The 27,968-nt window shown below is 40.8% G+C and overlaps 1 protein-coding gene across 2 annotated transcripts in view; it reads right to left on the bottom strand.

Moving 5' to 3' along the window:
• The window catches only part of FBXW8 (F-box and WD repeat domain containing 8), a 53,279-nt gene that overhangs the window by 20,401 nt on the left and 4,910 nt on the right, over window positions 1-27,968 (bottom strand). For both annotated transcript variants that reach the window (XM_052795753.1, XM_052795754.1), the window contains exons 3-5: window positions 21,362-21,526; window positions 20,670-20,758; window positions 6,689-6,846 (exon numbers count right to left, since the gene is read on the bottom strand). In XM_052795753.1, coding sequence (XP_052651713.1) covers window positions 6,689-6,846; window positions 20,670-20,758; window positions 21,362-21,526 — 412 coding nt within the window. The remainder of the gene's footprint in view (window positions 1-6,688; window positions 6,847-20,669; window positions 20,759-21,361; window positions 21,527-27,968) is intronic.

Below are 27,968 nucleotides of genomic sequence, written 5' to 3'. Positions count from 1 at the left end.
AATGTGAAATAATGCAGATAATCCTTAAGATCCCTGTCTAATGGCACTCCCACTGAATATTTATATTCCTCGCCATGGGAATGAGTACCATAATGGGGACCATTTTTGTTTTATTAGGGATGCATATTTAAATTAATCTGCTATTTGCCTAAACAATTAGCCGCCTCTGTTTGTTTACACAAAGCCAAAACTGCAATTAGGCTTCCATCAAAAAGATAAGTCCCGACTAAAACTGTCCCGATGGAGTCATAAGGGCTCAGAGCATAACTTCCCAAAATTACTTCTTAGCATAATGGTAATTATGTTAATTGCTTAAAAGGTAAATAACTGCTGAACTGGTTTTGAAAAACAGAACGCTAGCTCACATCACAAACACTCACGCTTAAAACAAGTTAACAAATACAAACGGACAGCACAGGCTACAATTCCCTCCGCAGCCTGGGCTGCCCCACGCGAAGGCTTAGCAGCGGCACTTTTGTGCCTTCACAGCGAGTCCTCGGCTCCAAACTAAAACAAAGGGAATGTGTGAAGTCTCATCTTCAGGATGGCTGATTTAAACCAGCAAACGTCAATGATAAAAGACTGTAGTGATATCAGATCGCGGATGTTAGAACTAGACTTTTTAATCAGACAATGAAAATTGCTGCCAAGCTCCTCTGGGCAGGAGTATTTTCAACTTTTTTATGTAGAACATTTATCCCAATTAAAGACCACTTTTGTGAAGGGGGAAAAAGGAAGCTGATTTGCTTTCAGTGAAGTCGTCTGTTTACACATGTCTGTGATGAGCATTTCACTGTTTTTAACAGAGTGTGTTAACGTATGAAAGTTCTCCAAAATACCAAAAAATATTCAAGTCAAAGAACCCTCTTCTGACCATGCGAGCTAACTAGGAAACTCAGAATTCAGCACTCTCTTCCCTAAGTTTGGGCAATAATAATAACAACAACAACAGTGGCTTTGCATCTCAAACATCACAAAAAGAGAAGACAGTGAAAATGGCTCATGCAATATCAGTTCGAGACAGGTACTTTTTTTTTTTTTTAACCAGATGTTTAACTGCAAAATCTGTCCAAAATATCTGAAAATTTTATCAGGCAAACACAGCGTGTGCAACACCTGATGCACAACATGGTGTGAAAACATCCCTGGTAATATCAAAAAACCAAGTGACTTGTAAGGTCACAAGTTAACATCTGTTTAATGAAGGAGCACAATATAAAGAGTAAAAAGGAGAGTTCAAAAGGAACGCAAAGAGCAAGAGAAATACCATTTTCTTTCATTAGGTTGAACAACTATTTGCTCGCAGAAGTATTGCTTGTCCCCCTTACTTCTCCCCTCCTCCAAAAGAGTGTACGATTCTGTACGTACATCCTCCATCATTTGTTACTTGCTACCAGTCAGAAGCTTCAACCATTGCGTGCAAGGACCTTCTGTGGAAATGCGCTATTGTCGAAACAGGTGTATGCATTCATGTATGACAGCAGGAAAACATTATCAAGTTTTAAATAGAAAAAGCAAACACTCCACTGTATTTATCAATAGGTAAAGCTACTACTAGATCTAGAAGTGCTACTCAGAATATTCTGTATTTCATGGCAGAAACAGCAAAATGTATTTATTAGCGTGCAAGCCTTTGCAGCAGTCAATCATGTTTGTGTAAGAGAAAAAAAAGCCACCATTACAGTTAAAGTTATTAGTACAGCAACATAGAAAAAAATTAGGCATAAGATTTACCAGTGCAGATGAGATCACTACTTTACATAGTCTATCTTCCTGCCTCCAGCAGTGACCAGTACTTCATTTCCAAAGCAGTATCTTTGCTAAGGTGAAGTTAAGGTTGCAAGCATACGGTATCTTTTCTTTCTTTCCTTTTTTTTTTTTTAATACTGTAATCTTAAGTGTTAGAAAGTCATTAAATCAAAGTTATAAGCAATACTTTCACAGCATGCTAAAATCTGCACCCCAATTGTGATTATTCCAATTGAACTCTAACAATAACTCCTCAAACCTATTTAGACTTTACAGCTTGCTTATATTTCATCCTGGCTCAAGGAAACGAGTTAAGTGCAAGAAGCTGATGAAGATGGTACAATTGCTGACACTTGACATTACAATCACTGTACCAGCCCTCGTTTATCACTTTGGCCCAGACTGTACAAAGAATTCAGGTTTGTAACTTCTAACCCAATATATTGTTGAAATGTGGCCTGATGAAAGGTCCATTTATTGCAATTCACTCTAGATTGCAAGGTATTTGGATAAAACGTTTAACTATGAGTCTATTGTGCCTTACACAGTGCACTGCTGATCCTGCCTGTACTCCAATTTTAGTAAGCATCAGCCAGTCTTACACATCTCTTGCTATATCAAAGGTGAATGGCAGGAGCTGTTGTCCATTAAGAGTGCGTGTCTCTAGTATATTCCCCTCTTTGCAGCTGGAAGCACAAAAGACATCCTGCAAAAGCAGCTGGTTTTTATATCTGTTTCACATAGGTTTCTCTCTGGTATAAAAGGCAATGCTTTTGCCACAACAAAAAAAAGTATCTCTTCTCCTGTAAAACTCTAATCCCATAACAGGGAAAGGCAGCATAAACACAGAGGCAAAAAACAGTAAATCACATTTGTAAATATTATACTGGCTGCGTTCGCTGGTGTAATACAGCATGTCACAGCTCCTTCTAAGTGCCAGCCACAGCAGAGGACAGCTGCCTGCTCGTGCTACCTGCTAACAGCAAAACCTTGGGCTAAGTGGAAGGAGAGCTGTGTTTTGGTGCAGAAGGAAGATCCTACGCTCAGATCCTAATGACCCATTACATCAGCTCTCCCACATTATGATGATACAGCTAGCAGTTGCTGTCAGCTTTAGAAAAAGTAGTAATCTACATGTGCATTATCTGCCAAAAAAAAAGAGAGCAAAGACAGAATTCTGTATATGCTAGAGCAGGGAATCGGGACGTGCTCATGGTTTTCATGCTCATTCACTTCAGCTTCTAAACACAATTCCACGGAAAGGCCGGAAGCTGCTTAATTCACATCATCTACATGATGTTTTTCCTGTTTGTGAGTCGCTGTCTTACCACTTCTATCTTGATTTAAACAAAATAAAATTCTTTTTCACCTGCTGAAAACACTTACATGTATTTTTTTCCTCCAAGCTGGGAACATTAATTTATTTCCTTGTAATTTTCAGATAACATCATACTTCTATGAAGTACAAAGATGAAATACACAGGTGGAGATGAACACCGTCCTGAAGTCTCAAAACTTCTTATGTTGAATTTCAACTTTCTCCCCAAAACATTTCTAGTTGGAGGGACCACCAACACACAGCCAGTTTAACCTTAGTAGATGCTTGGTGTTCATTAACTAAAATTTTACATTCTATTTTCACTGCAATGTTGTTTCTCAACTTTCAGCAGGTACAGCAAGGTACTCACCGTACTAAACACCGAGAGACTAGACCTCAGTCTTAAGAGTCATGTCTTTACATTACCATTACCACATCAGTTTCCACCAAATGTTGTCAGGCTTTATCTCCACCACTCTTCTTACAGAGATTTCTAAAGGACACCATCCCTGTACAGTCCCTCAGAAAAGGCACAGACAAGAAAGCCTGTATTTTGTTCCCAACTTGGGGACTTGAGTCTTGAGAGGCAGACTTCCCTGGCTGTGATGTAAAATCACAGGCTGTTTACCCAAACCAAGAGTTTTGCATCCACAGCCTCCTGTACGTTATCTGATGGGAATAAATATACTACTGCCCACGACGTGCAGTTTTCTTCAAAAACTTTTTCCTTTATTCGAGCCAGCCTGTTTCCCTGCTCTTGCTACCATACAGCATGTCCTGGCACTTAGGGGAAGGCACCAAACACATCATTCCATTTCTGTCTTTGCAAAGAGGGTACAGAAGGGACAATACCCACGAGCAGCTTTAAGGGCATCAGAATGGACAAGACAGCAGATTTCCAGTCCCAGAACGTAGCACTGCCAAAATTCCCTTCCTGGAGCCTGCTAACAAGCAAGAGCGCTTCTGATCCATGCAGAAACCACTTTCCTTTGCTCCATGTTGCTACTCTGCAACTTGTGAAGTACCACTAACTCCTCCCAGCGGGTCTCAAAGCATTACCATGAAGGGCAGCAGCGCAGCACCTCCCCACCATGCCTACACAAGTATGAAGCACGGCATTTAAAAAAAAAAAAAAAAATCAAAACAAACCAAAAAAGTACGTTCTCTTGTTGCAGCACATTGTTTTCAAGTCAAACTATGAGACTCCGGAGGCTGGGGGGGGAAGAGTGATGGCTAAAGTAGACTGCTGTTTCCCAAAAGCTGTGGCTCACAGCCAAAGTCAGGCAAGCATGGAGCAGATGGAGTCCTGGCAAGGCCTCTACTGTCCCTGCATTAGCAGCATCTGCTCATTACCCAGAACCCTCGCCTGCTTTATCTAATGCTCCAGGAAAAGCATTTTGATTTGATTCATTTCAGTTCGGTAACGTGCAACACAATTAGTGGTAAAATCAAACTGGAGGACTGCCAGTGCTGACAATAGGAAACAAGGCAGAAGAAATATGAGGCCAGTGGGTTGGAATTCAAAAATCACAACTGTGGATCAAGTTGCCAAGTCCCGTTGCCCCAGGTGTACATACAGTGCCCCCACTGAGTATTGGCATGGGCGGAGGGAACTTCATTTTCTCCCCATACATTTTTCTCTCATTTACCTCTCCTTGCAGCTTGTTTCTCAGAGGCTGACACCGTCAGAAACATTCACCAGAAGTCGCAATTCAATTTTTCTTTAGTGCCATCATGGAGTTACAATTCACTTTGGATGCAGGCATCCCAGTAAGACAAATCTTTCTCCTTGCTATACTTCATATGCCTTGGGAAGCATTTGCTACTACTGAACCAGCAAAACAGCGCTGTAAGGCAGGCACGGCGCGAGCAGAATCTGCCTGTTAGTTCTTCCCTGTGATCGGATGCCAAGGACATCGCTGCGTGAGCTCTGTTGAACTGGGAGAAACTGATGTTATCTGAACGAGTCTGCTAGCCAGGGATTCGACAGAGAAGTCTAGACTCTTTGCCTGACAGCACCACCTCCAACACTAGCAGATGGTTTCTCTGTGTTAGTCAAACTTACAAACAAAAGAGAAAAGGAAGCTGGAAAAGTACAACAAAGAACAAATCAAACATATTATCTTCAAAGTCATCCTCTCCCTCCCCGAGTTTAAAATAATTCTCTCCACCAAATACACGCTTTCAGATTCCAGTTAGTAAACATTTCTAAAATCAGTCTTTATAATTCCCTAGTCACACAGAAGCTAATCTATTCTGACCAGGCTTCTCAAATCAGAGTAACTGCCGTATCACAGAGCCCATTAAAATTTCCACCCAAAAGAATAAAAGACGCCGAGCTTTATGCAAACTAGTTTAGTCACAGCACACACAGGACTGATGACAAGGAATATGACAGAAAAAAACCCCTAGACAAATTAGAAGATTAGTCAGTGGGAGACTAGAAAACAAACAAAAGACCCTCTGCTAGTCATTGTTTGGCACACTGGACAAAAAGCCAACACTTAAAACTAGCACTGTGTTATAATTTCCTATGACTCGAGTAAATAATATTAATGAGTATTCTGTAATACCAGACTTGCTGTTGTCAGAAAACGTTGCCTATCAACAATTCTTAGGCACAGAAATCCATTCTAGCATGATCCATGCTAGAAAAACAGCTAAGGGTGTTGATCATCTTAAAACAGTTGTTTTCACATATAAAGCATTTAATTTACTTCTAAAATAAAGTATACGGATTAGAGATTTTGTTTGGATTACCCATTTTCGGTTTTGTTTCCACATGCAGAAATGCCAGGATCAAAGATAGTATGTGTACAATGCTCCCTAACTTAAAAATACTCTTTATTCATACCCAAGGAGAGGTTTTTTAAGTGTCAAATCATACATTTTAAAGAAAGATGATAGGAGTTGAGCTCTGCCTGAGCAGCTCAGGCTAGGATCACAATTGGCTAGCACTATCCAAATCTGACTTTAGTTGCTGTTCCCACATCTAGTAGATGCACGGTTAGGCTCTGGCTCTTGTTGCCCATTAGATAAACATCTAAGTATATTTAAAACAATGCATATAACCAGGATTTTATTAGGGTTCCATTAAATATTAGGTCATAGTTTTTAATTCTCTACATCAAAGTATACAATAACCCACCACTGCAAACCAATACTTCAGTTAAGAAAATGTGCATCCGTACACTACGCCAAGAGCAAGATAGGACGCAGATTAATCAGACATGGAAGTTTACCAGTATTCCCATAACAAAGCTTCACAGCACCCCAGGGGAGTTTTGGACAGAGGAGAAGGCTGGTGGAAGAATATTTAATATTTTTATAGCAAAACAAGTTATTTGCTTAAGATAGTTTGGCTGGACTACAGCCTGGCACTCAAGCTTTGTGTAGCAGTTCCAGTAGGAATAAACATCAGTTTTAATGGGTGCTATGTTCCAATGCCTCCTAATGCATTTAGGGTTATTGGCCAACTTTCTCACATAAAAGCAAGTGTGTGCGTGTGTGTGTATGTACAGGATTACAGACACACAAAAAGCTGAGCACAGCTGCTTCATTTTTGTAAAGCCTTTTTTTTTTTTTTTTTTTTTAATAGGGAGGAGAGTTGTGGTTACTTACCGTCCTCATAAGCTGCTACAGCCAGAGAGCTGTTTATCCTCACAAAGGAGACATGTGGCTGAGGTCCAGCATCACCAGGACCATGCATTGGTTCCAGGATGGGGGCTGTGTAGTCCCAGGTGCGAGTGTCCCACAACCTCACTTCTCCTGATGTATATCTGGAAAAGAAGGCTATTACTCATCCCAAAACATCTAAAAAGAGGTAGCTGCAGAAGGGAGGAAGAAACAAAAAGCGTCTTAAAACCCAACACCATTTACAGCTCCTAGACTGATTCTCCTCCTGTTTACACACTCTGTGTACAAGCCCATCAACTTTGCTCATTTTATTCCCATTTACTGAATGTAACATCAAGCCTACTAAGACAGCCAGGTAAAACGGAGCTACAAGAATGACATGACTGAGCTACCACAGGTTACAAACTATTGATATTAGCTTTACAACTAGAATGCAAGGACAGCTGGGCTCAAGGGAAAGAAGGTAGTCAGTAACGAGTCTAAATTACATTATGGCAAAACTTCAAACTGTTTTTCTTCGGTCTTTAAAAATTTGTGATTGTGGTTGTGCCAAGGAAAGGCTGTTCAATCAGAACATTTATGTACGTACATACAAGCACTCACACGCATACACCCATCCAAACTACTGCTCTTTATAGAAAGAATTTCTTAGTGCCTCATCAACGGATCAGATTTGCCTACATCTCAAAAGACTAATGAATTTATTAATACAATTAAGTGTTGTCTTTAGAATTAAGGCAGTGCTGCCTTCTTTGCAGAAGGCTCTCTTGCTGAAACATCAGAAAAACTATCGTTTAAGATCAAACTACAGTTTGCCAATGAGAAAACGAAAAAATAGAACTAAACTTCTCGGATAATACTGAATATATCTAAATTAATGAAGGCTGTTACACAGCAAACACCACAGAAACTGTTCTGTGCCATCTATGCTGTGGCACACAACATACTATTAAAGAACAAAAAAGAAACCCACCGCACACAAAGTAAAGGAGAAGCTCCCTCTATGACTGGTCAAAGAACACAGTTCAAGAGCTATTTGGAACAGTTCAATAATTATTTAACATAAATTTTGACAGAACTGTGACAGTTAACACTGTCAGACAGTCTCAGATGTCTTTCTCTGCCATAGCTGAGACTTGGATTCTGTTGGAAAATGAAGGACGCTTCCTGGTCTGTCAGCTTTGTTGTTACATCCTGACTTTTGGGGGAAAAGTATTTCAAAAGAATGATTCTTATAAGCCTCAGAGGTCTACTGGTTAGAAATCTGGCTGTCCTATGTTTATGAGGAAAGTAAGAAAATAGTTATTTACAAAGGAGGTGAAGGAAAGTGCTTAATAAAGGTTTAGAAGATGTTGGACTTCAACTCAGGTTACCCAGTTCTTTGGGGAGTACCATGCAGCAGTGTTACAGGTACTCTGGAGCAGATTACTCCCAACATCTCCGGGTGAAAACGCTCCACTTTATACAACTAATTAAAGTGCCTGAGGGGGCGGTGAAACCTGCCAAGCAGAAAGAGATGCACATTAATTCTCTGCACTGCATCAGGAAGAGAGGAGAACTGTGTCCTTGTCACCTGGCTTCCTCTTCAGTGCTTTACATGGTAAGACAGAAGAAAATGAGAGAATAGGCTGGGATAGCACTTCTCCCTTTTTCTCCTTCTGCAAATGAGGCCCAAATCCTGCTTTCGTTTCCAATTTACAGCAGCACTATTAAAAAACAATAGATCAAGAAAGAAGCTTCCCCAAAGCAAAGCAAAATGTTTCATGTTGGACCGAACAAGCAGTCCAGGTTAGTCCATAACAAATAGTTTACAAACCTGAAAAGTACTCATTTCAGATACATTTTAAAATTTGGAGGTAAAACACAATGGGACAGGCAATTGCACAGATCTGCTGCAGTCCCCTTCAACAAGGGACACAAATAACATTTTGGAAGCATTTTCATTTTGAGCTGCTTTTTGTTTCCCTTTATGTTTGGGCCGGTTGGGGTCATGTTTTCAAGCTTCTCCTAACTGTGATGAATAGCAGATTACTCCCAAGGGGGAAGCCAAAATTCTTTCGTCACTAAGTGACCCTGAAAAGTGAGTTGAGGGAAACATAAAATACTGGTAGAATTGACAGAACTAAGTGACAGAATATTCATCTTCCTCCCCAAATAAGCAAGGAAGAACAGCATCTCCTCCTAGTGCATATACATACTCGCTCTCACACAGTCCAGTCTAGGAATGTAAAAAGACAGACCAATAGATAGAGAAAACAGAATGACAAGAATAGAGAATTAGCCAGCCCCGTGTCTCTTCTCCGAGCACACTGCTTTTGGTTTTTCTACATAACATGCAACACAAGTGATCCAGGGCTCAAGACACACTACCATCCATAAAAAAAAAACACGGACCACAATCTTGGAATTAAAGATCCAACATCACGGTACCACAATAAGTGCTCAAATTAATTTTATCTCAGAATTCAACCAAGTAAAAATTTAGTTTGAACTATTCTTTGTTCTTGAAGAACCACCTGAACCACCTCTACAGCTAAGCTCAAACTGGAACAGAACCACCAAACACTTCTATCAGTTTTAAATAAATTTGACTCTAATTCCGATATGTTTGTGCTGGGACCTGTTAAATGCAGGAACTGTCTCTGCATCAGACCACCCTGTAGCCTCCTCTTCCTCACCAGTGACGGATAGGCACATGCTGAAGAGCTTTCACTTCTATACCATGAAGCCATGCTGCTCTCCTACCCCTAGCAAGGACCTGTTGAACACAAGAGCTTGTTAGATGTACCTCGGGTACGCTCCCGTGGGTTCAGACAGATACTACAGAACAATCCGTAAGAGGATCCTGGCCGTAGCGCTCATTCCAGTTTTGTCATGACAGAGAACTGGGAGCACCGTACATGCCAGGAAAACCCTGCAAGCGCCCGCCAAACCCTACCTTCGTGCATGTCCGTTTAGAAATCCCACCAGCGTGCTGCAAGATAGGACAAGTGCTTTACGTTCATCAGGAAGAGGAGGGAGGAGAGCAGTAAGGCATCTTTGCCCCCATCCCTCCCGTACCTCTCCCACCCCCATTTCTCACTCAGCAACACCACTCACATCCTTCCCAGTGCAGCACGACAGCAAATCAGTCCCACGTGGCAAACCTAAAGGATTTGGAGAGATGTTACAAGACCATGCTGGAAACGTAAGTGGAGGTCTAGGTTTGGGCAGGGAACCAGCATGGGGAAACAGGAGACATAAACCATCTCCTCAGCTGACAACATGCTCTGTTGGCCATCACCACCGCATGCCCATTTCCAGCATCCACTGGGCCTGTACCAGAACTGAACTGGAAGAATTTCAAACACAGACGAATCCAATTCAGAACTAAAAAATTTAATGGTTCAACTCCCCGCTTTTAATGCTGTTGTAAAGAGCAAAACACTTTCAATTTGTAACCACAACAAAAGGCTTTTAAACTATTAAAGCATTGCCTTGCTGTAAAAAAATAAAAAGGCCGCTTTATTGCAGATAATTGGCAAATCTGCCATATCAATATAGATAGCTGAAGAGAAGAACACGCTGCACTTTACAGAACCTATTTCTAGATAATTTCAGTATTTCTATTCATTTCCTACCACAACAACTTTTACACTTTCCCATGAAAATTTAGTTTGGATTACCAGCTACTGAATGAAAGAACCCTAGATTTAAGTCTTCTGCCCCAGAACAAGCACAGTCCTCCGAACTCCTTCAGTTACTGATTTTTCTATCAAGATGGCTATGAAAGGCCCATACAGCTTTCTGCTGGAGTGAAAAAAAAACCCCCAAACCCCCAACCCACAAAACCCCCCAACCCCAAAACCCTAAAAACTTTTCTGTTTGATATAACAATGAGCACATTCTATTTGCTATAATACCAACAGCATTCAGCTGCTGCTTTTTTTCCCCTGGTGGGTGCAATGAGATGATTATTGCAGTGGCAGATAAATACTGCAACATCTAATATAAGCCACTTGCGCAAAAAAAAAAAAAAACCAACCAAAAAAAACCCAACCCACAAAACCCCAAACCCAAAACCTACAAATTCTGAGTTCTCAAGTTTAAAGGAAGAAAAAAAAAAAAACAAAACCACAATCATGTTAGAGACCATACCTGATTTACTTCATTTAGAAAGGCTGTTCAAAGCCTTGCTTTCCCAAGCACAACAGGGAGCAACAAGCAAAAGACTATTGCTTACAACGCCAAGTTTCCCCCTCTCCAGATACCCCCTGCCCTGCTGCCTTCCGAGGTGTTTCATCCACACAGTGCCTGGCTTTCAGCTCTGGGTCTGCGTGTTTTGCTCCCTATTAACCAGACACAGACATCCTTCTCTTAGCGTTCAACAGAGATTCTCCACCCAAGTAACTCAGCCTCTTTGATGGACTTATGTTTCACTTTGCTCTTGTTCTTCTGAGAATTTCAGTGTATACAGATGAGAAGTAGCAGGAGGAAAAAGACAAGAGCTATATTTTTCTAACTGTACTTCTCCTTGACAAGCCAGTTCTGCAATTCTTGACAGATATGTATACAGCTGTAAGAATTAGTCTGCAAATTCAGCTTAAGCTTTACAGATATGCAAAAAAACCTTGCTGAAATGGAGCAACTATAGGTGGAATGCATATGGTATACAGAAACAGAAAAAAATTAAATTCATATGGTATCTACAAACATACTGTAATAAAAATACCTACTCGCTAATCAAAAGCATTTCAACTACTTTTTATTGGCAGTAATGTCATAATGAGATGAACAATTTCCTCATGCCCTCTCACATGAGTGAAAGCAGAAGACTGAAGGAGAAGGAGCTGGGGGTTAAAAGCTCCTGATGTCCCACGATGGCTGGGAAGCAGGTGGTGAAGTGCAGAGCACATGTGGGAGGAAGCAGAGATGGAGGCTGGGCACCGCTCTAATGAAGTGGTGCTGAAGAGGCAGATGATTTCATAAGGAGAAAAACATCAGGAAACTGGTCAAAACACAGAATCTCATCTGAAAAAGCTCAACTGTGTTGGATAGCAATAGCCAGAACAAATTTGGGGAAGAGGAGGAGGGGGAGGCTGATCTCTCTCCAGAGCCCCAGATGTCTTTATCGTTGCCTAATGACAATTATACTCAACCAATTAAGACACTGCTATCACAGTTGCATTGTTAGTAAGCCTTTGGCCCTGAGTGTTGATGGCTGTCTTATTAGTGTTTGTGCAAAGTACAACTGCAACTAATATATAAACTGACAAATACACAAAAGAAAAACTGTTAACAGGAACATTTTCAAAACAGTCGATACTCTACTCATTCAGTCCATGGCAGCAGCAAAGACAAACTGCTTTCCTTCATGGCTTGCTTACTGCTGGCACTGCAGAATTTCACTTCAAACAAGCGGGTCAACTAGACTGTTGCTGGGTTTCTGTTGAAACAGGATGCTGGTGTCAGTCCATTTTGTCAGCTGCCTCAAGCACACCACTCCAGGGCAAGTCTCACTACACTAAGTTGGTCTGAACACCAAAGACTTTTGATAAGACACTTCAGAAATCAGTTAACATTTTCCATATTTTCTCCAAAGAATTTGCAGCAAGAAAATAAAAAGGAAGGAGAAAGAAAAACCTTTGTTTCACAGTCAGGTTTGATTTCCAGAAGGCAAAGTCTGTTCAGTTTCCAGATACCTGCGGTGATCAACAAAACAAAAAAAAACCCAACAACTTTGTTTCAGGCAGTCAGTGACCATCTGTTAATACTCAAAAGATCTTATTATAAAGTCCTTACAACGTCAATGCATTTTATTGAAGTCAGTAGGAATTTTGCTCAAGTAACAATCTCTAGCTACAGCTCTGTTTAAACCGATGCCTGTTGATAAGCAAGTAAAAATAATGAGTATTTTGCATTGTCTTGCTGCAACAAGCATCTCGGACCTTTCATCCTTATTCTACCAAAAGCAACTAACCAGTCCTTCATGTGGTTAATTAAGGTATCTAGTCAGTGACCCCCATCAGTAGGCTTAAGAATAAGGTCCAATTAAACATGCAAACCCAAGTCCAACCGTTGGACTTTGTTGTAACGTTGTAAGTTGGTTCAAATTGCTCCTAAGCTTCACCTTCTCTACAAGGCTCAAGTAAGACAGTGGTAATTCATAATTTTCAACTTCAAAAAAAACTCTTCATCGAAAACACTGCAAGTTGGAAGATACCTCAATCACAACGCACAATACTGAAATTAAATGGATTCTATTACCTTCTTTATACTCAACATTAAGACCCACAACTCTTCTCTGAAGTGAGGGATAATGATGGACTGCTTAAACACATTTACCACAGTGTTTGATGCCTCACAGAGTAAGGCTGGATGAAAGAGGTAAAAGTTCCCAAGCCTTCCTGTGTTCTCATTTCCAGTTATTTAGAGACACTGATTTCGCCACTACATATATAACTGAGAGGTAGCTTGGCTATGGGATCCCTTAGGGGGAGGATTCAGGAAAAACAGCCTAGTAGCAACAATGGAGTAAAGAACTACTTTATATGGCAGAAGGGAATATAAATAGAACACAATGACAAAAAAAATGAAATACAAATGGAACAGAAAAAATTTTCTGCTATTACATAGCATGGCCGAAAGCTACACCATAAAATACAAGAAAAAACAGATGGGGGTAAACCAAAACCTGCATTTGGAACAATCCTAACACTGGTAGAAGAACATGAAGTAGAAAAGTAATGTCACTGATTTCATCCAAACATTATTTTGGGTTGTTTGATATACGAGTGCAGCTACGAAAAAAGTGACTAACTTGTATCAAAACAGATCTGGAAACACTTTAACATGTAGGAAGTACATTCTGAGCATCCCTACAATCGGTTCCCAAACTCTTCTGCTGGGAACTTGACTTTCCAACTCATCAACCCACGTCCATCTGTGGACCACTCACAGAAACTGAGCTGCAGAGAGCTTATACCTTCATTCTTAAGCCCTTATTTAGGAAAGCATAGCTCTAGAAAGTGGGTTAAGCTGCTGGAGATAGCGTGCAGTTCTTCTGCAGCTTATCATTGTTATCTGTAACAAAATGAACATTTCACCGTCCTAAGTACTTCTGCGTGGCTCACCTTCTTATTAATTTTAAGTGCATGCAAATATCATACCAAGGGAACAGAAACAAGCCGAAGGGTTATATGGTAGGCAAAACATTTTAATGAACACTTACAAAAGCAGAAGTTAGAGAAAGCCAAATTGTCTCTAGTAATTTCTTTTTTAAGGCCAAGAATCTCCCATCATTTAGATCAAGGTTTCAGTGGCTTGCATCAGCCCAGGCCCATTAATTAAGCCAGCTGCTCTGACCAAGGAAACATATTACTGTGGGTACCGCCTCGGGCTACTGCCATCACAGGAGAAAAAAAAATTATCTTTTTCAAAAGAATTCAAGAGGAATTATGATGCAATTTGGAAAGGATCTGGTCCCTCAGCCCTATTTTTTTTCACAAAGGACAAACATGTAATGCAACAAATAAAACAATGGCTCCAGTTTCAGATACAGGCAAGAAAACACCATTTGAAGATGATGTAAATTGATATGTTTACATGTTGGAAGGAACACAAACTGCAGCACACTGCAAACAGCAGAGAGGAAAAGTATCACCTGAACTCTAGGCACTGATGGCAACAGCCCAGAGGCTGGTAGGTTGTGAAACAGTAAAAATGAAGTGTTCAAGAAGTTTACTAGAAAGAAGGATGGGTTTGTCTGGCCTCAGTAGAAAACCAGGCTTTACAAGCTCAAAAATAATGACTGTGACTTCAGAATACTGGGCATCACTGCACATAGTGCATCTCACTGCAACAACGCATTCCTCTGCATCCAGCAAATCCTATAGGTAAACCAATAGCTTAATGGTCAGGCAGGCTGAAAAAGCATCTTTCACAAAGAGTCAGTATCAAGCTTCTACTATTGGTTTCACCTGAAAGGCTCTTTTTCACAAGATGACAGAGAAGCCAACATGTTTGTCACTTAACACAACCTTACCTAACTCCCGTAGTTTGTCATCTGACCCCTCTGAACTCATGATGTCATGCTGTTTTCAACCCTCCTAAAGGTGACTCACTTGAAAAAAAGAAGGCCTGACACTTATTACTTCTTAACAATGATGAGAATGAGTGAAGAGAACACAAAAGGTTTGGGGAAGGTTGAAGGAAAAAGGCGAGTATTTTTACCTTCTGCCTTACTGCTTTGTTTTACATCCAGGCTCTCAGTCACTGGGAGGGGAGGGAGAAGCCTATCAAAGTTGTGCCATTATACAAGTGAAATTTAAGCAATTAAGTAAGGCAGGGGTTTATTCAGGCTGTTTAAGACTTCGGTTTGTTAACTTTTATTCATTTTCATTACTAATTAATATTTTGGTTTCCTCAGGTCTGCACACTGAATTAAGATGCAAGAGCTAATAATAAATACCTTGAGAATAGCCCACAAGCCCTATAGCAAAAAAAACCAAATTAGATGAGAGTTGACAGGAAGTTTTAAAAAGTGCAGAAAAGTGTTTTCAAGCCTTTCGGGCTAGTTTCACACATCATTATGAAGCTAAAAAGAGTGGCAAGCCCATTTTTTTTAAAAAGTCATTTGCAGGTCACCTTTGAGCAAGAGGAAAGCAGAGTGGGAGGTGATCATAGAGAACAAAGAAATCTACCGTATAGTAGCAGCTACTTATATGTCTGTATGTTGCTCATAATGACTTAAACTGAAAGGCCCAAATTGTTTGAAAGTGCTGCAGTGTTTAAACTCTAACTCCCATAAGACTCCTTCAGAACGAAGACAACTGTATGAAAATTATTTCTGAGCATTTAGTTTCTCAGTATGAGAGAATCAAAACATATCACTACCTCTAAAACAGATGATTCCCCTAACCACGCAGGATATTTAGAAAGTTCTTCTCTTGCTTCTCATTGCCTTTATCAAGCATCAGTTGGAGAAATACCATGTGTGTTCCACCCTGAAGGGGGAGGAAGCGTTAAATCTGTTGATTTATCAAGGCACTCTGAGCAGATGAAGCTCACCCTAACTCAGGAAAATAAAATGTCTAGGAAAGATGACAGTACTTACTGGGGGAAGGAGGAAAATGTCTGAAGTTAAAATGTAAAGAGAAGAACGAGGGGCTGATGCTCAGCCCAGTCTGTAAGAGGTGCAGGAACTCCACACAGCATCTGCTAGATCAGTCTCTCTGGCACAGCAGAGGCATGCCCTTAAATCTCCATTTATGGAGGCTCTTCACTAACAGTCTACCCCTCTTTCTTCAGTCACGGAAAACTGAAGAAAGAAAAAGCAGACACCTTTATATTTCTGGGTCTTTGGAAGGGTGGTCTGACTCTGGATCTCTTCTGTTTATTTTCATTTGGGAAGCTTTCAGAGCTACAAACAGCAGCAGTAAAGCCACAGTGCCCTTTCCGCAAGCATAAAAAAAAGTTAACACAATGCACAATAAAACATCACCCTGACTCACAGCAGACTCGGTGTGGTTTTACGGGACAAGTTGCAAGAGAGATGATCGCCACCAACACACGGCAAGTTTACCACACAGTTCAAGGACAGCCACACTTGAGTATTTCACACAGAGCCAGTCAAACAGCAAAACAGCCTCACAACACGCTATGGACACGTTACACCACAGGATCCACTGTGTAATGACAACACAGTTCAAACAAGGACCAGATGCATGCTCTGAGATCGCTATCTCCAGGAGGACCTAACCTCTGACTACAAATGCCCATCAGCGTGGCTGCCGACACTGCCAAGAAAAAAAGAAAGTAGCAATTTTACTGTCTGAACGTGAGCTTGCTTAAAAAAAAATAATAATTTAAGATTTTATTAACAGAAGGTGAAGAAATCCAGGCATTCGGTACTGAAAGCAAACATACGACAGCATTAGGTACAGTGAACCTAATCACCAGTAGTAATTTATAAAAGCCAAGCGAGCAGACACATAATTGCTTTAAGTAAACTCTGACTTAAAGATGAAACTACATTTGAATTGAATATGTAGGGGGGGAGGACAACATCCCTTTAAAGAAGATCCTTTGAGACATGTAACTGTAGAAAGGCTGGTGAATACAACATTGATTGGGAGTGAGGTAACCACAAACACCGCTGTCTCAAATGAAAAGGGATTCAAGGTCTGACCCAGAAAACAAGCATCGTAACCGCTGGGATGAAATTTTAATGATAAACACAAGATGCTCTGCATGCAGGCCAGATTGAATTATCTGATGTCAGCCAGTAAATGCAAGGCGCTCTGAGAAAGAGGAGCTGCTAGCAGCCACCTTCAACTCGCAGCTCAGGTTGCACTTAATCAATCCTTGATATTCTGCCATCTTCTGGCTCGAGCTTTGGCAGCAGCGTGGGGAAAGCAGAGGAGAGTGCACGAAATAGGTACATTTCTCTAAGGGAGAGCTAACCCCGTAGAGTTTATCTTTCCTTCCTTACACAGTGTTAACAAAGAGATCCGCTCCTGAACCCATTCAGGCAAACTATGCCTCCATGTATTACACTTGTAGCTCCTGTTTTAAGTCACGCTGCTCGCAACCTGTACAAATTCCTTTCCAGAAAGATTAACAAAACACTCTACAGCAACTAAAATAAAAATTATCCCACTTTCCAGCAGAGTTTGGAGCAGCATAGTGAAAAACACAAGATGAGGTCTATCACAGCACAGGTTCAAATCAAATAGGATTGTTCCCAGCTTTGCTCGAAGACTCCAAATACAAAACAGCCCCAGCATTTCTGCTGGAAAACCTCTCTCCACCCCTTTTTTAATTTTTATAACCATTCTCTGATCTCCCAAGATCCTGAGTTGAATGTCCTGAAACCAGGGAGCAGCTGCTATACACTGCCACAGTTTCCAGCTCTAAAGACAGAGTGTAATGCCTGGCTGGCCTGACCGAGCTGAGCCAGAGCGTTGCAGCTGCTCCCCAAAGTCAGACATCAAAAAACCTGCTAAAAAACCGAGTGGCCCAATTTTTCTCCAGTGCAGCAACCTGACTATAGAAGAAAGGAAGGTAAACAATGCCACAAGCTACTGCTTAGAAAACCCCAGGAAATGCCACACACAAAATTAGCTTTCAGACCTTCACCAACTTCAAGACGTGCAAAGTCACACATCAGTTCAGCTTTATGCACATGGCAAGTCTCACTGTAATCTATGATTATTCACATGTAAAGCTAAGCACATAAGTGTTTGTGAAACTGGAGATATAATCATTAAATGTAACAGATAATTGATATTTATACTGAGAAGAAAATTGACTTCTGTTAACCTCAGCTATTAAATTACTTGTTCAGTACTGAAAGAATGCAACAGCTAGCTATTGATCACCAGATTCATTACACTTTTATGACAAATTTGAAAGCACAATGCCATTAACTACAATACTATAAGCTCGGAGAGAAAGGGGAGGGTTATGTTTGGATTTAAAACAAACAAACAAACAACAAAACCCCAACAAATTCCTCGATCTAGCTATCTTAAATACTTACTGAATGCACATAACGAACAAAGTATTTCCCTGCACAATTTGCTAATGTCCTTGGAAGTTTTAGTTATAACTTCAAGTCTGTCTTGTTTGATACTTACCAGGAAATATTATTGGGAGGTACAACAGCGTGCTACTGTCTTGCAGACTTTGATCATTGCTGGCAGAACAACAAATTCATCTTCTTTTGGGCAAGATTCACAGAATAGTTTTCTACTTGCAGCAATTTAAAAGAGGCTTTCAGAGATCTCGAGCTACCAAAGCAGAGTGAAGGGCAAGTAGTAAAGAGCAAAGGAAGTAATGTAACTTCTGCGTTCTAATATTCTAAACATTTCATTTACGAACCAGGTGAAGTCAAATAGCTGAATTCTGATTTCCCCATGTTGTTTTATCAACTATATGCTCATAGCTTCATAAAAAGATACTTCATTACTAAAATTCATTTTCTCAGAGAAGGGAAATTACTGAAAAGTAATTTGAGTGAAACCCGTAAGATCGCTTTTCCTAATGGATACGTATGTGCAGCTTTTCCCTCAGTGGTCTCTTACCTGCTCACCTATTTTCAGGAACCTTTCAGGAACCTAAATTATTTAATGGCACCACCTCCCTTCATCATGCCAACTGATGCAAACTCACCAAAAGAATCAAGAGACACCAGAGGAACTGGGGAACCAATATGAAAAGACTGTGTGAAACTGCATAAACCCAACTTCTGTAATACGCCAAGCTAAAATACGGACTATTTGAGTTTAATATGCAGGATTAATGTCCTTTGTTTATTAATTCTTTAGAAATTTAATTTATTCTGCCTACCTTCTACGTATTGCATGTTCGGATATTAACACAACGGAGAGAATGAAGAAAAAGAGCTGGATGTTTTGGCAACAGCATGGAGACAACTGGGGTTTCTGGCTCCCAAAAAAGTACAGGAGGTTTCATTAGAGACAGTGGAACAGATACAGTAGTGCAGATCCCCAGCCAAGGCCAGGAAACACACTGCCCACGCTGAAGGGCACAAAAGAAGTCAGGCTGCTAGCCACAGAGCTGGATCCCAGCTGCAGACCACAGCAGGCTGGGAGCTGCCGTGCCTTCTCGGTGGCTCAAGGAAGTCTCAACATCAGACACGAGTCAACGTCAGATCTGCGGTACTCCAGCCACGCAAATTCTTCAAGCCTCTTCCCATGGCCACTGTTGAGGTTAACCGCTGTGTGGCACTGCCCCTCTAGAGGTCACAGACTACAATGCTCTTCAGAAGAAACATTTTCATTGTATAATGCAACCAATTACAGCAGCGAAAACATCGCGTGAAAAGCGGAGAAAGAGAAGCAATAGCCAATGAATAGGATGGCAGAGAGAACAGAAAGGGAGACCTCCAAATGCAGAAGTAAAACAAGTGGAAGAGCATCCAGTAAAAAAACCAAATGCACACAACACAAACCAATCAAAGATTAAAATTCCCCTTTTACTCCTGCCATCTGCTAGTTCAGACTTCCACTCTCAGTTGTCCAAGAGCATTCAACGCAATTTCAATGTATATGGGAGTTATCTACACACAATGTATTTCAAGGCACTTTTCTTACAACCAGTGTGTGAATTTTATAGTATTTTATAAGTCGTTTTCTCTAATCCCACAATGCATAAGCATACCATTAACATGAAGTGCTACCATAAAATATGGAACTCTGGTATGTTAAGGACAATGTCCTCTGACTGGCCCCAGGATGATATCATTTTTATTTACTCATGTGACTTCTTCTGGACGGCTACTAATTACTGAACCTATAAATTCAAGCAGAATACAGTAAAGCCTTACACCTATTGAGACAGTCACAGTAACCTCTTCTAAGAGTTTGTGAGGTTCTTAAAATTCTATTTAAGAGCATAAACCAAATGAATAGCTAACATTAAATCAAGGTCCTGACAAAGCTTTTTATTAGGAAAAGAGAAGTTTGAGTTTGTCTATTTTTTTGGTGGTTTTTTTCCCCCCAGATTGTCTTTTAAATAACAATGGAGAACAGTAACAGTCCTTCTAAAGTTATCTTGTGACAGCACACAGAACTATCCTCGTGATTAAGAGATTTTTATGGAAACAAATAATAAAAAGAGCATTTTTCAGTAGATGTGTACAATATTTAATACATTTGGGTGCTTCCACAGCAAAACAATAGATACAGTTCATCAGAAAGTACTATAGTCTTTACAGAGACTACATGTACATGAGATAGCTTTTTGAATAGTACAATAAAAATTTGCACTGCTGAAATGACTTGTAGATAACCATCATTATCAGTCACTTTAAGGACAATCTACCTCACCCATAAAGGAACTGCAGTCAGAAAAATTCATTCTTGTTGCCTCAAATGGGTGCTTCTTTTGAATTCATTAAAAAGCAGTACATGAGATTTGAAACAGTGAAGATTAAGTGAGTATTATGCAACGTCATACTCACCCAGCAATAACAACTCCATCGCAAGAATGTACATCACAAAGAATTTTTCCCAGCTCATATTGCAGCTGGCTCACAGCACCGACGCGGTTCTGCACAGAAAGACAAGACATGGTGTTGGTATTGCAATACATTCATCAACCAAGTTAATTTGCTGCTTTGTAAAAATCTCCAAGCTTTGCTATTGCTACTGACAAGTTGCAGTGCAGCTAAGAGAGAAGACACATCTATTTTATGCTTGCTGCCTGGAATTTTTTACAGATGGAAATGAACGAGAAAGAAGCTATTACTCTTCATTATCATTCATAATCTTTAGGTAGAGAAACAACTACCCCAACAGCAAAAAAATTACAGCTTTATTTTAGCCAGGATATGTAATGAGCAGGGGAAGCAGCCTTCATCTGAAAAGCTGATTCTCATTATCAAGGGATGGGTGAAGTATAAACGTCTCTCTTTCACCAAAGCCAATGGAGTCGCATAGCAAACAGAAAGACTCACTCCCAAAAGTAATCAGCCATTGGGGAAAAAAGGTATTACAGCTAAGGCTAAGCCTCATAAATCCTTCAGCAGCTTTCCCCTTTTAAGTGGCAAAAAGAAGCTGCAATACAAAAGACCAACTTTTCACTACCACTTGCTTGAACCAGGTTCCCATTTTTCTACAGCATCTGGATACCATTAAAGAAATTCCCTTTTACCTTCCAGTTGGTTTTCAAAGTGCGCTCTCTGGCACGGCAGTTCTTGAGGGTGAGCTTCCAACAGGAATGATCAGAGATGCTCGTATCTAAGAGGTATCCTTCCTGTTGGCACAACCGGTACCACAACACTTCATCTTCTGCAAGTACTTTCCATGTCCTGCTGACCTAGAAATCGAATTTATGTTTTTTATATATATATCATAAAGTTATAAGTAAAAAGATTTCATATAAAGTGATTTAAATAACATCTGAAATATAGACATATATATCAATATCGGCCTGCACTGAGACTAAATGCTTACCTAAACAAAGACATTTGTTCACCCTTCATACTACTGAGAGTATAAAAAGACCAAACCTTTAACAAAATGCTTGTTTTCTATGGAATCTTTTGAAAATAACTGAGTTTCTACTCCATTAAAACTCCACGCAACATGGACACTAGTGTTTAGTGGCCACACGGCCAACCTGAAATATCAGTGTATTAGAAAACTTTGAAGGGAAAAGAAGCAAGAAAACAATTAAGACAGCATTGTAAGTTTAGAGAAAAAAAAAAAAGATTTATTTTCACATTTAGAGCTAAGAAAACCTCTCAGATCATACCACCATATCTCTAAAGTCCTACTGACAATGCCTGATTAGGTGTATAACATTAGTGATTTATAACCTATTGTATTACAGTGTGCATAAATAGGAATGAATTATTAAGTTTTTCAAGTAGCCTCAAGTTGCTGTCCATTTCAGAGAGAACAGCTTCATCATAATCAATTGTGGGCTTAGAATTAAAGATTCAAGAGGTAAGAGCCAACTTAAGTAGCATTTGTCCTCTGTAATTCTTAATTTAAAAAAACAGATGCAACCAATGAAAACCGCTACCGGTGAAAGCAGTAATCAATTGTACGCTGGTTCCAAAAGATTAAAAAAGCCTTCTCAGATTGACATCATTTTTAGCAACTTACAATTAAGCATCTAATGTCCATTTCAGTCCCAAGATTACACCAAGAATCTAGGCCTCCCATTAATGCACTTTCACAGGACCATCTCTTTGTGTTTACTTGCCACTCCTTCCACATTTACACACAGATACAACATGGCACAGGGAGGCAAAAGATGAACTATAATCTCATAAAATGGGGAACAAGTAAATCTCTTTTGTATTTTATCATTACCACGCGCGCCTTGCTTCAGACTTCTTAAAACTACAGCTTTCAAACACAAAGTATAGCTTCACAGAATTATGTATCACGAGGAACGCTGAAAGTACGAGACCCTTTTGGCTGGTACAGATTTGCAAGAAGTCCAGGCAGAACAAAAACCATTGGAGCAACAAAGCGTGTAGCAAGGCTTAGGAAAACAACACGCCCCACCTTAAATAGATCAAGCGATCTCAGAGTTTGTAACAGGATCTGTCAAATTTTATATGTGATGACTTGGAAGATCCTGCCTCAGTCTGCTGTATTAAATGCAGCATGAGGCCAAGACTGACTGGTCAGCCCAACCAGAACACTCCCAACACCGCAGGGAGACAGCAGCTAAGATCCAGAAAGCAGGTCAGTCCCGTCAACACAACCCCGTGTCTTACAGCTCTCCTTGGGTCACAGTAAGTGCAAAACCATCTTACGCACGTGGTCCCAAACCTCCTTGCATACTATATAGTCCCCAAACAGTGGGACAGTATGCCCTGCAATGAACAGCAGAGATGTCCCCTTGAAAACTTTATGAAGCTTCTAGCCATCTTGTTTACGTTGTGTTGCTGGTTGGTCTTGCTGTAAAGACACACAAGTATCATTACTGCTCTCAAAAACCCACATCCCAGTAAGAATCTAGAATTCCATCATAAGACATATCTCATGACCTGTTTCTTCCAAAGGAGGGGGGGAAGTTTAACATGAGAGAAAAAAGGGGAGTGGACTGAGTAACCTGCATATGTTTTTAAGATTTGATATCTACATATACGAGCAGCTCTCAAACAGGAATAGCCAAGTCCAGCAGAGCTAATATTCTAGTTATTCACCAAAAGATGTCAATTCAAACTAGCAGACATACAATCTCCTTCCACCACCAGACAAACAAAACAACCTGGATACAGCAATCATAATGCCTTACAAATCACAGAAATAGCACCGAGTCTTCTCTAGCATTATACATCATCCTGTAATAAAAAAAAGCAGTGCTTAATGCTCCTGTCCCTATAGGGACACACTCAGGAAGTTCAAAAGCAAAAAAAAAACCCCAAAACAATCCAAATTTCAAACCATTACAGTTTAGTGGGGAATTTGCTCTCAATTTGATTTTAAAGTAACATAAATCCATATACTGCTCAAAGAAAAAAAAAAAAAAACCACTCAGCTTTTTGCTGACACACAAAAAAAGCAGGTGTTCTGCAGGAGTTGAGCACCCCGGCCAAGCCTGGTCAACCGTAACAGCACCTCTGCCACCCTCCTGTAACAGCAGCACATTTATGCTAACATTGAGGGGACAGGCTAATACAAAAGCAGAAGTAAACAAAGCCAAACTACGGCAACTTTTGCCTTGCCTTTAAAAAAAAAGAAAGAAAAAAAAAGGAAAAAACACATCTTTGGAGTCTGCCAAAATAGACAATGTTGTACAGACCTTTCTAGTTTCAAGGTCTTAAAAGCATTTTATAAAGACAGTAAAAAAAAAAGGGGGGGGGGGGAACACGACTACATAAAATTTAGACTGCCTTTTCAACTTTCAGGAACAAACATTCAAGGGGAATAAAGATCCTATCCTATTATGATTTTTTTAAATCAAATTACATCGAATCCTGCTGCTTCACAAGCATGAATTTCCAAGGGTCCCTAATGCAGCCTTTTCTTAATGCACCAAAACTGGCATGACAATCCCTTGTAAAAGCCCCACTGAGCGAGCCTCAGCTGCAAGAAATCGCTAATAAAAGAGTCTCAAGCATTTCACTTTACAGCACCACTGTGAGCTGCCGCATTAAAACCAACCATTGGCTTGAAGTCAGCTTTATTAGATCTGCTTGACTTAAGAGTTTCAGGTGAGGCCCCGAAAGCCAGAGCATTATGGCTTTATTTATAGGCACCCATACATTCTGCTTGTTGGAGAGTAGCTGAGAGGTGCAAAGCTCTTATTAAACTACGAACATCATTATTTCCAAATCTACACTACGTAGAAACTCCAACAACGATCAATGACAACATCTTACACTATCGTTTATAGATTTAGAGTTCCCAATTTAATTTTGTCTTCAGTGTTCCTATTATCTTTTTACTACAGTTCTCAACTGTTCTCAGCAAAGAAACTTCGGTTTCCCCTGAGCTCCACACAGGAACAGTTTTATATCTTATAGTTCAGCAAGCAATAATGTTCTGAAGGACTTCGAAGGCTTATGCTGACATAGGTTTTTCTATTTGGTTTTGCCTTTCGGGGATTTTTTTTTTTTCCCCCAAAACCCCCCACCTCTTCCATCAAATCCTAAATTTCTTCTAATCCTCTCTAAATCAACTGGCTCAAATCCTAATGAAGGTTTATTTATCCCTCTCCATCTGATAACTCTTTGTTTCATTAGGTTTGTTTTCTTCCCTAGACACAAAAGACATAGTCAAGGTTCATTCGCTGAAGCCAGGGGCCTCAACTGGAAATATCTGGACTCTCAGTTCACTACAATATGTAGCGCCAAATATTTAAGCCAAAGCCATTCAGATGGAAGCCATACCAGGTGGAAGCTGCTCATCTTTTCAATTCACAGCCATAATCATAGAATCATCATAAAATCATAGGATGGTTTGGGTTGGAAAGGACCCTAAAGATCATCTAGTTCCAATCCCCCTGCCATGGGCAGGGACACCTTCCACCAGACCAGGTTGCTCAAAGCCCCATCCAACCTGGCCTTGCACACTTCCAGGGATGGGGCACCCACAACCTCTCCGGACAACCTGTGCCAGTGCCTCACCACCCTCACAGGGAAGAACTTCCTTACATCTAATCTAAATCTACTCTCTTTCAGTTTAAAGCCATCACCCCTTGTCCTGTCACTACATGCCCTTGTAAAAAGTCCCTCCCCGTCTTTCCTGTAGGTCCCCTTTAGGTGCTGGAAGGCCACAGTAAGGTCTCCCCGGAGCCTTCTCTTCTCTAGGCTGAACAACCCCAACTCTCTCAGCCTGTCTTCATAGGAGAGGTGCTCCAGCCCCCTGACCATCTTCGTGGTCCTCCTCTGGACCTGCTCCAACAGGTCCATGTCCTTCTTAAGTTGGGGGCCCCAGAGCTGAAGGCAGTACTGCAGGTGGGGTCTCATGAGAGCGGAGCAGAGGGGGAGAATCGCCTCCCTCGACCTGCTGGTCCCGCTTCTTTTGATGCAGCCCAGGATACGGTTGGCTTTCTGGGCTGCAAGCGCACATTGCCGGGTCATGTTGAGCTTCTCGTCAACCAACGCCCCCAAGTCCTTCTCCTCAGGGCTGCTCTCAATCCACTCATTGCCCAGCCTCTATTTGTGCTTGGGATTGCCCCGACCCGTGTGCAGGACCTTGCACTTGGCCTTGTTGAACTTCATGAGGTTCACACGGGCCCACCTCTCCAGCCTGTCAAGGTCCCTCTGGATGGCATCCCTTCCCTCCAGCGTGTCGACCGCACCACACAGCTTGGTGTCGCTGGCAAACTTGCTGAGGGTGCACTCAATCCCACTGTCCATGTCGCCGACAGAGATGTTAAACAGCACTGGTCCCAGTGCTGACCCCTGAGGAACGCCATTCGTCACTGGTCTCCATTCGGACATCAAGCCATTGACCGCAACACTTTGAGTGCGACCAACCAGCCAATTCCTTATCCACTGGGTGGTCCATCTGTTATCTTAAGTCTCATCCTGAGCCCAGGATACCCTTATCCATCAGTTTCTCTGCTCTCTCTCTAAGCTATGAGGAGTATGGATGATTACTTTTACCCATATACAACTTTGATGCAAAAGTATGCTCAAAAAATACACGAGATTTTCTTTTTTTAAACATATAAACACTAAAAGCCTAACAGTTTAACAATTCCAGAAGCTCTAGAGGCAAGCATCTGAAATTCTTGATTTATGCACAACAATTCATTCTTAAAATCCTAGAAACAGTCTCCCTTGTCCTAGATACATACACAATTGTTGTGTTGGTAAACATTTCTAAACTTTCTCTCGGATGAAAATGCTAACAGTTCAAGGCAATTTCCCACTGATCCGTTCAGAAATAAAACTGCCTTAGCCTTGCCAAAATTCAGTACGTACTGGTATTTCACACCACAAAATGCAATTTATGCAGTCTCTGGTATTTACTAGAAAGCAGTAACAACTATAGATATACGGAGAAGTTAATAGATGAGACCCATCACCTTATCACTAAGCTGACAGTTTAAAGGCTAGGTCCTCAGACCACGAGTGAAGTTAATTGCAGGTATCTGCAGCATCAGCCGCAAATAACACAAGAACTTCTGATGTATCTCAATTTGTCATACTTGTGGTGTCCCAAGTGATTGTTTTGCTTTTCCCTCTACATCACAACCAGGACGAAGGACTGACTGCTCTCAAACCCACTCATCACAGAAGTCACAAGAAAGTCGCTCGTAGCATAGCTATTTCTTTCAGTGGTCAGAACAGAATCAAAAGGTGTTCATAGGGCTGGCACAAAGCAGAGGAAAAATTTTGCCATTACTCTGGACTGTTCTGCTGACTAATTAAGTCCTGAATACCTTTGTCCTTGAATTATAAACACGGGATATCAACAGAGACTGGTCTGCTGGATGCTACTGAATATTGCACAACTACTGTGAACCCACCAGAGCTCAGGAACCGATGACACCATTAATTTACATGCTGCACATGGCTTTCGTATTTCAAGTCCCATACAGATAGTTTGTGTTTTATAGTACTAATTCCAAAAATCAAAGAAAAGCTGTGGGGAAGAGGGGGAGGGGGAAATATCAGGGTGAAATTAAAGTTCTCCAGAGCAGTCTGTGGTGTGATTAAATCTCAAAGAGGCTCTGCAGTCAGGCTACTTTACTGTTAGTCAGTTACCAATTTGGCATAAAGAACTAAGCAAACAGGTTTTCTCCAAAGGCACTCACATAGTTCACGATGCCAATTGTACTAACTGGCCCAATTTCACTAAAATCCCAAGGCGCCTTAATAAAAAAACCTTTCTACGATAACACTGTAAAGCAGCAGGGCTTTCCATTTAACAGAAGAGGGTTTCCCCCCCTTCAAAAACAAAATCACCAAGAGAAAAATGAAAATGGTATTTATTTTTATTGCTTCGCTTTTTATTTGAACCCCTAAAAAGAAGCCAGCTCTGCACTAAAAGCATTGGATATTCATCTCATTTGGAAAGCCTTGTAAAACACCAGGCATTTGCTCAGCTACCTGTCAGCTGCCATGTAGGACCAACTGACTAAGTCTGAGAAGACGAATGAGAAATGTGGAAAATTTTCTCAGTGTTAAAACATACCTTACGAGAACAGGTTCAAGTTAGAAACCAAAGCGAGAGAGAGAGAGAAATCAAGTGCAGCCCAAGCACAGAGAAAAGGAGCAGCCCTTCATCAGCCAATCTTTTCACTATGCCATAAGGTAAACTGATCATGCTGGGGGGGGGGG

This window comes from Harpia harpyja, chromosome 9, assembly GCF_026419915.1.
Source record: "Harpia harpyja isolate bHarHar1 chromosome 9, bHarHar1 primary haplotype, whole genome shotgun sequence".
Lineage (NCBI taxonomy): Eukaryota > Metazoa > Chordata > Aves > Accipitriformes > Accipitridae > Harpia > Harpia harpyja.
Note: the sequence above shows the minus strand (reverse complement) of the source record. Positions and strands in the feature narration are given on the sequence as shown.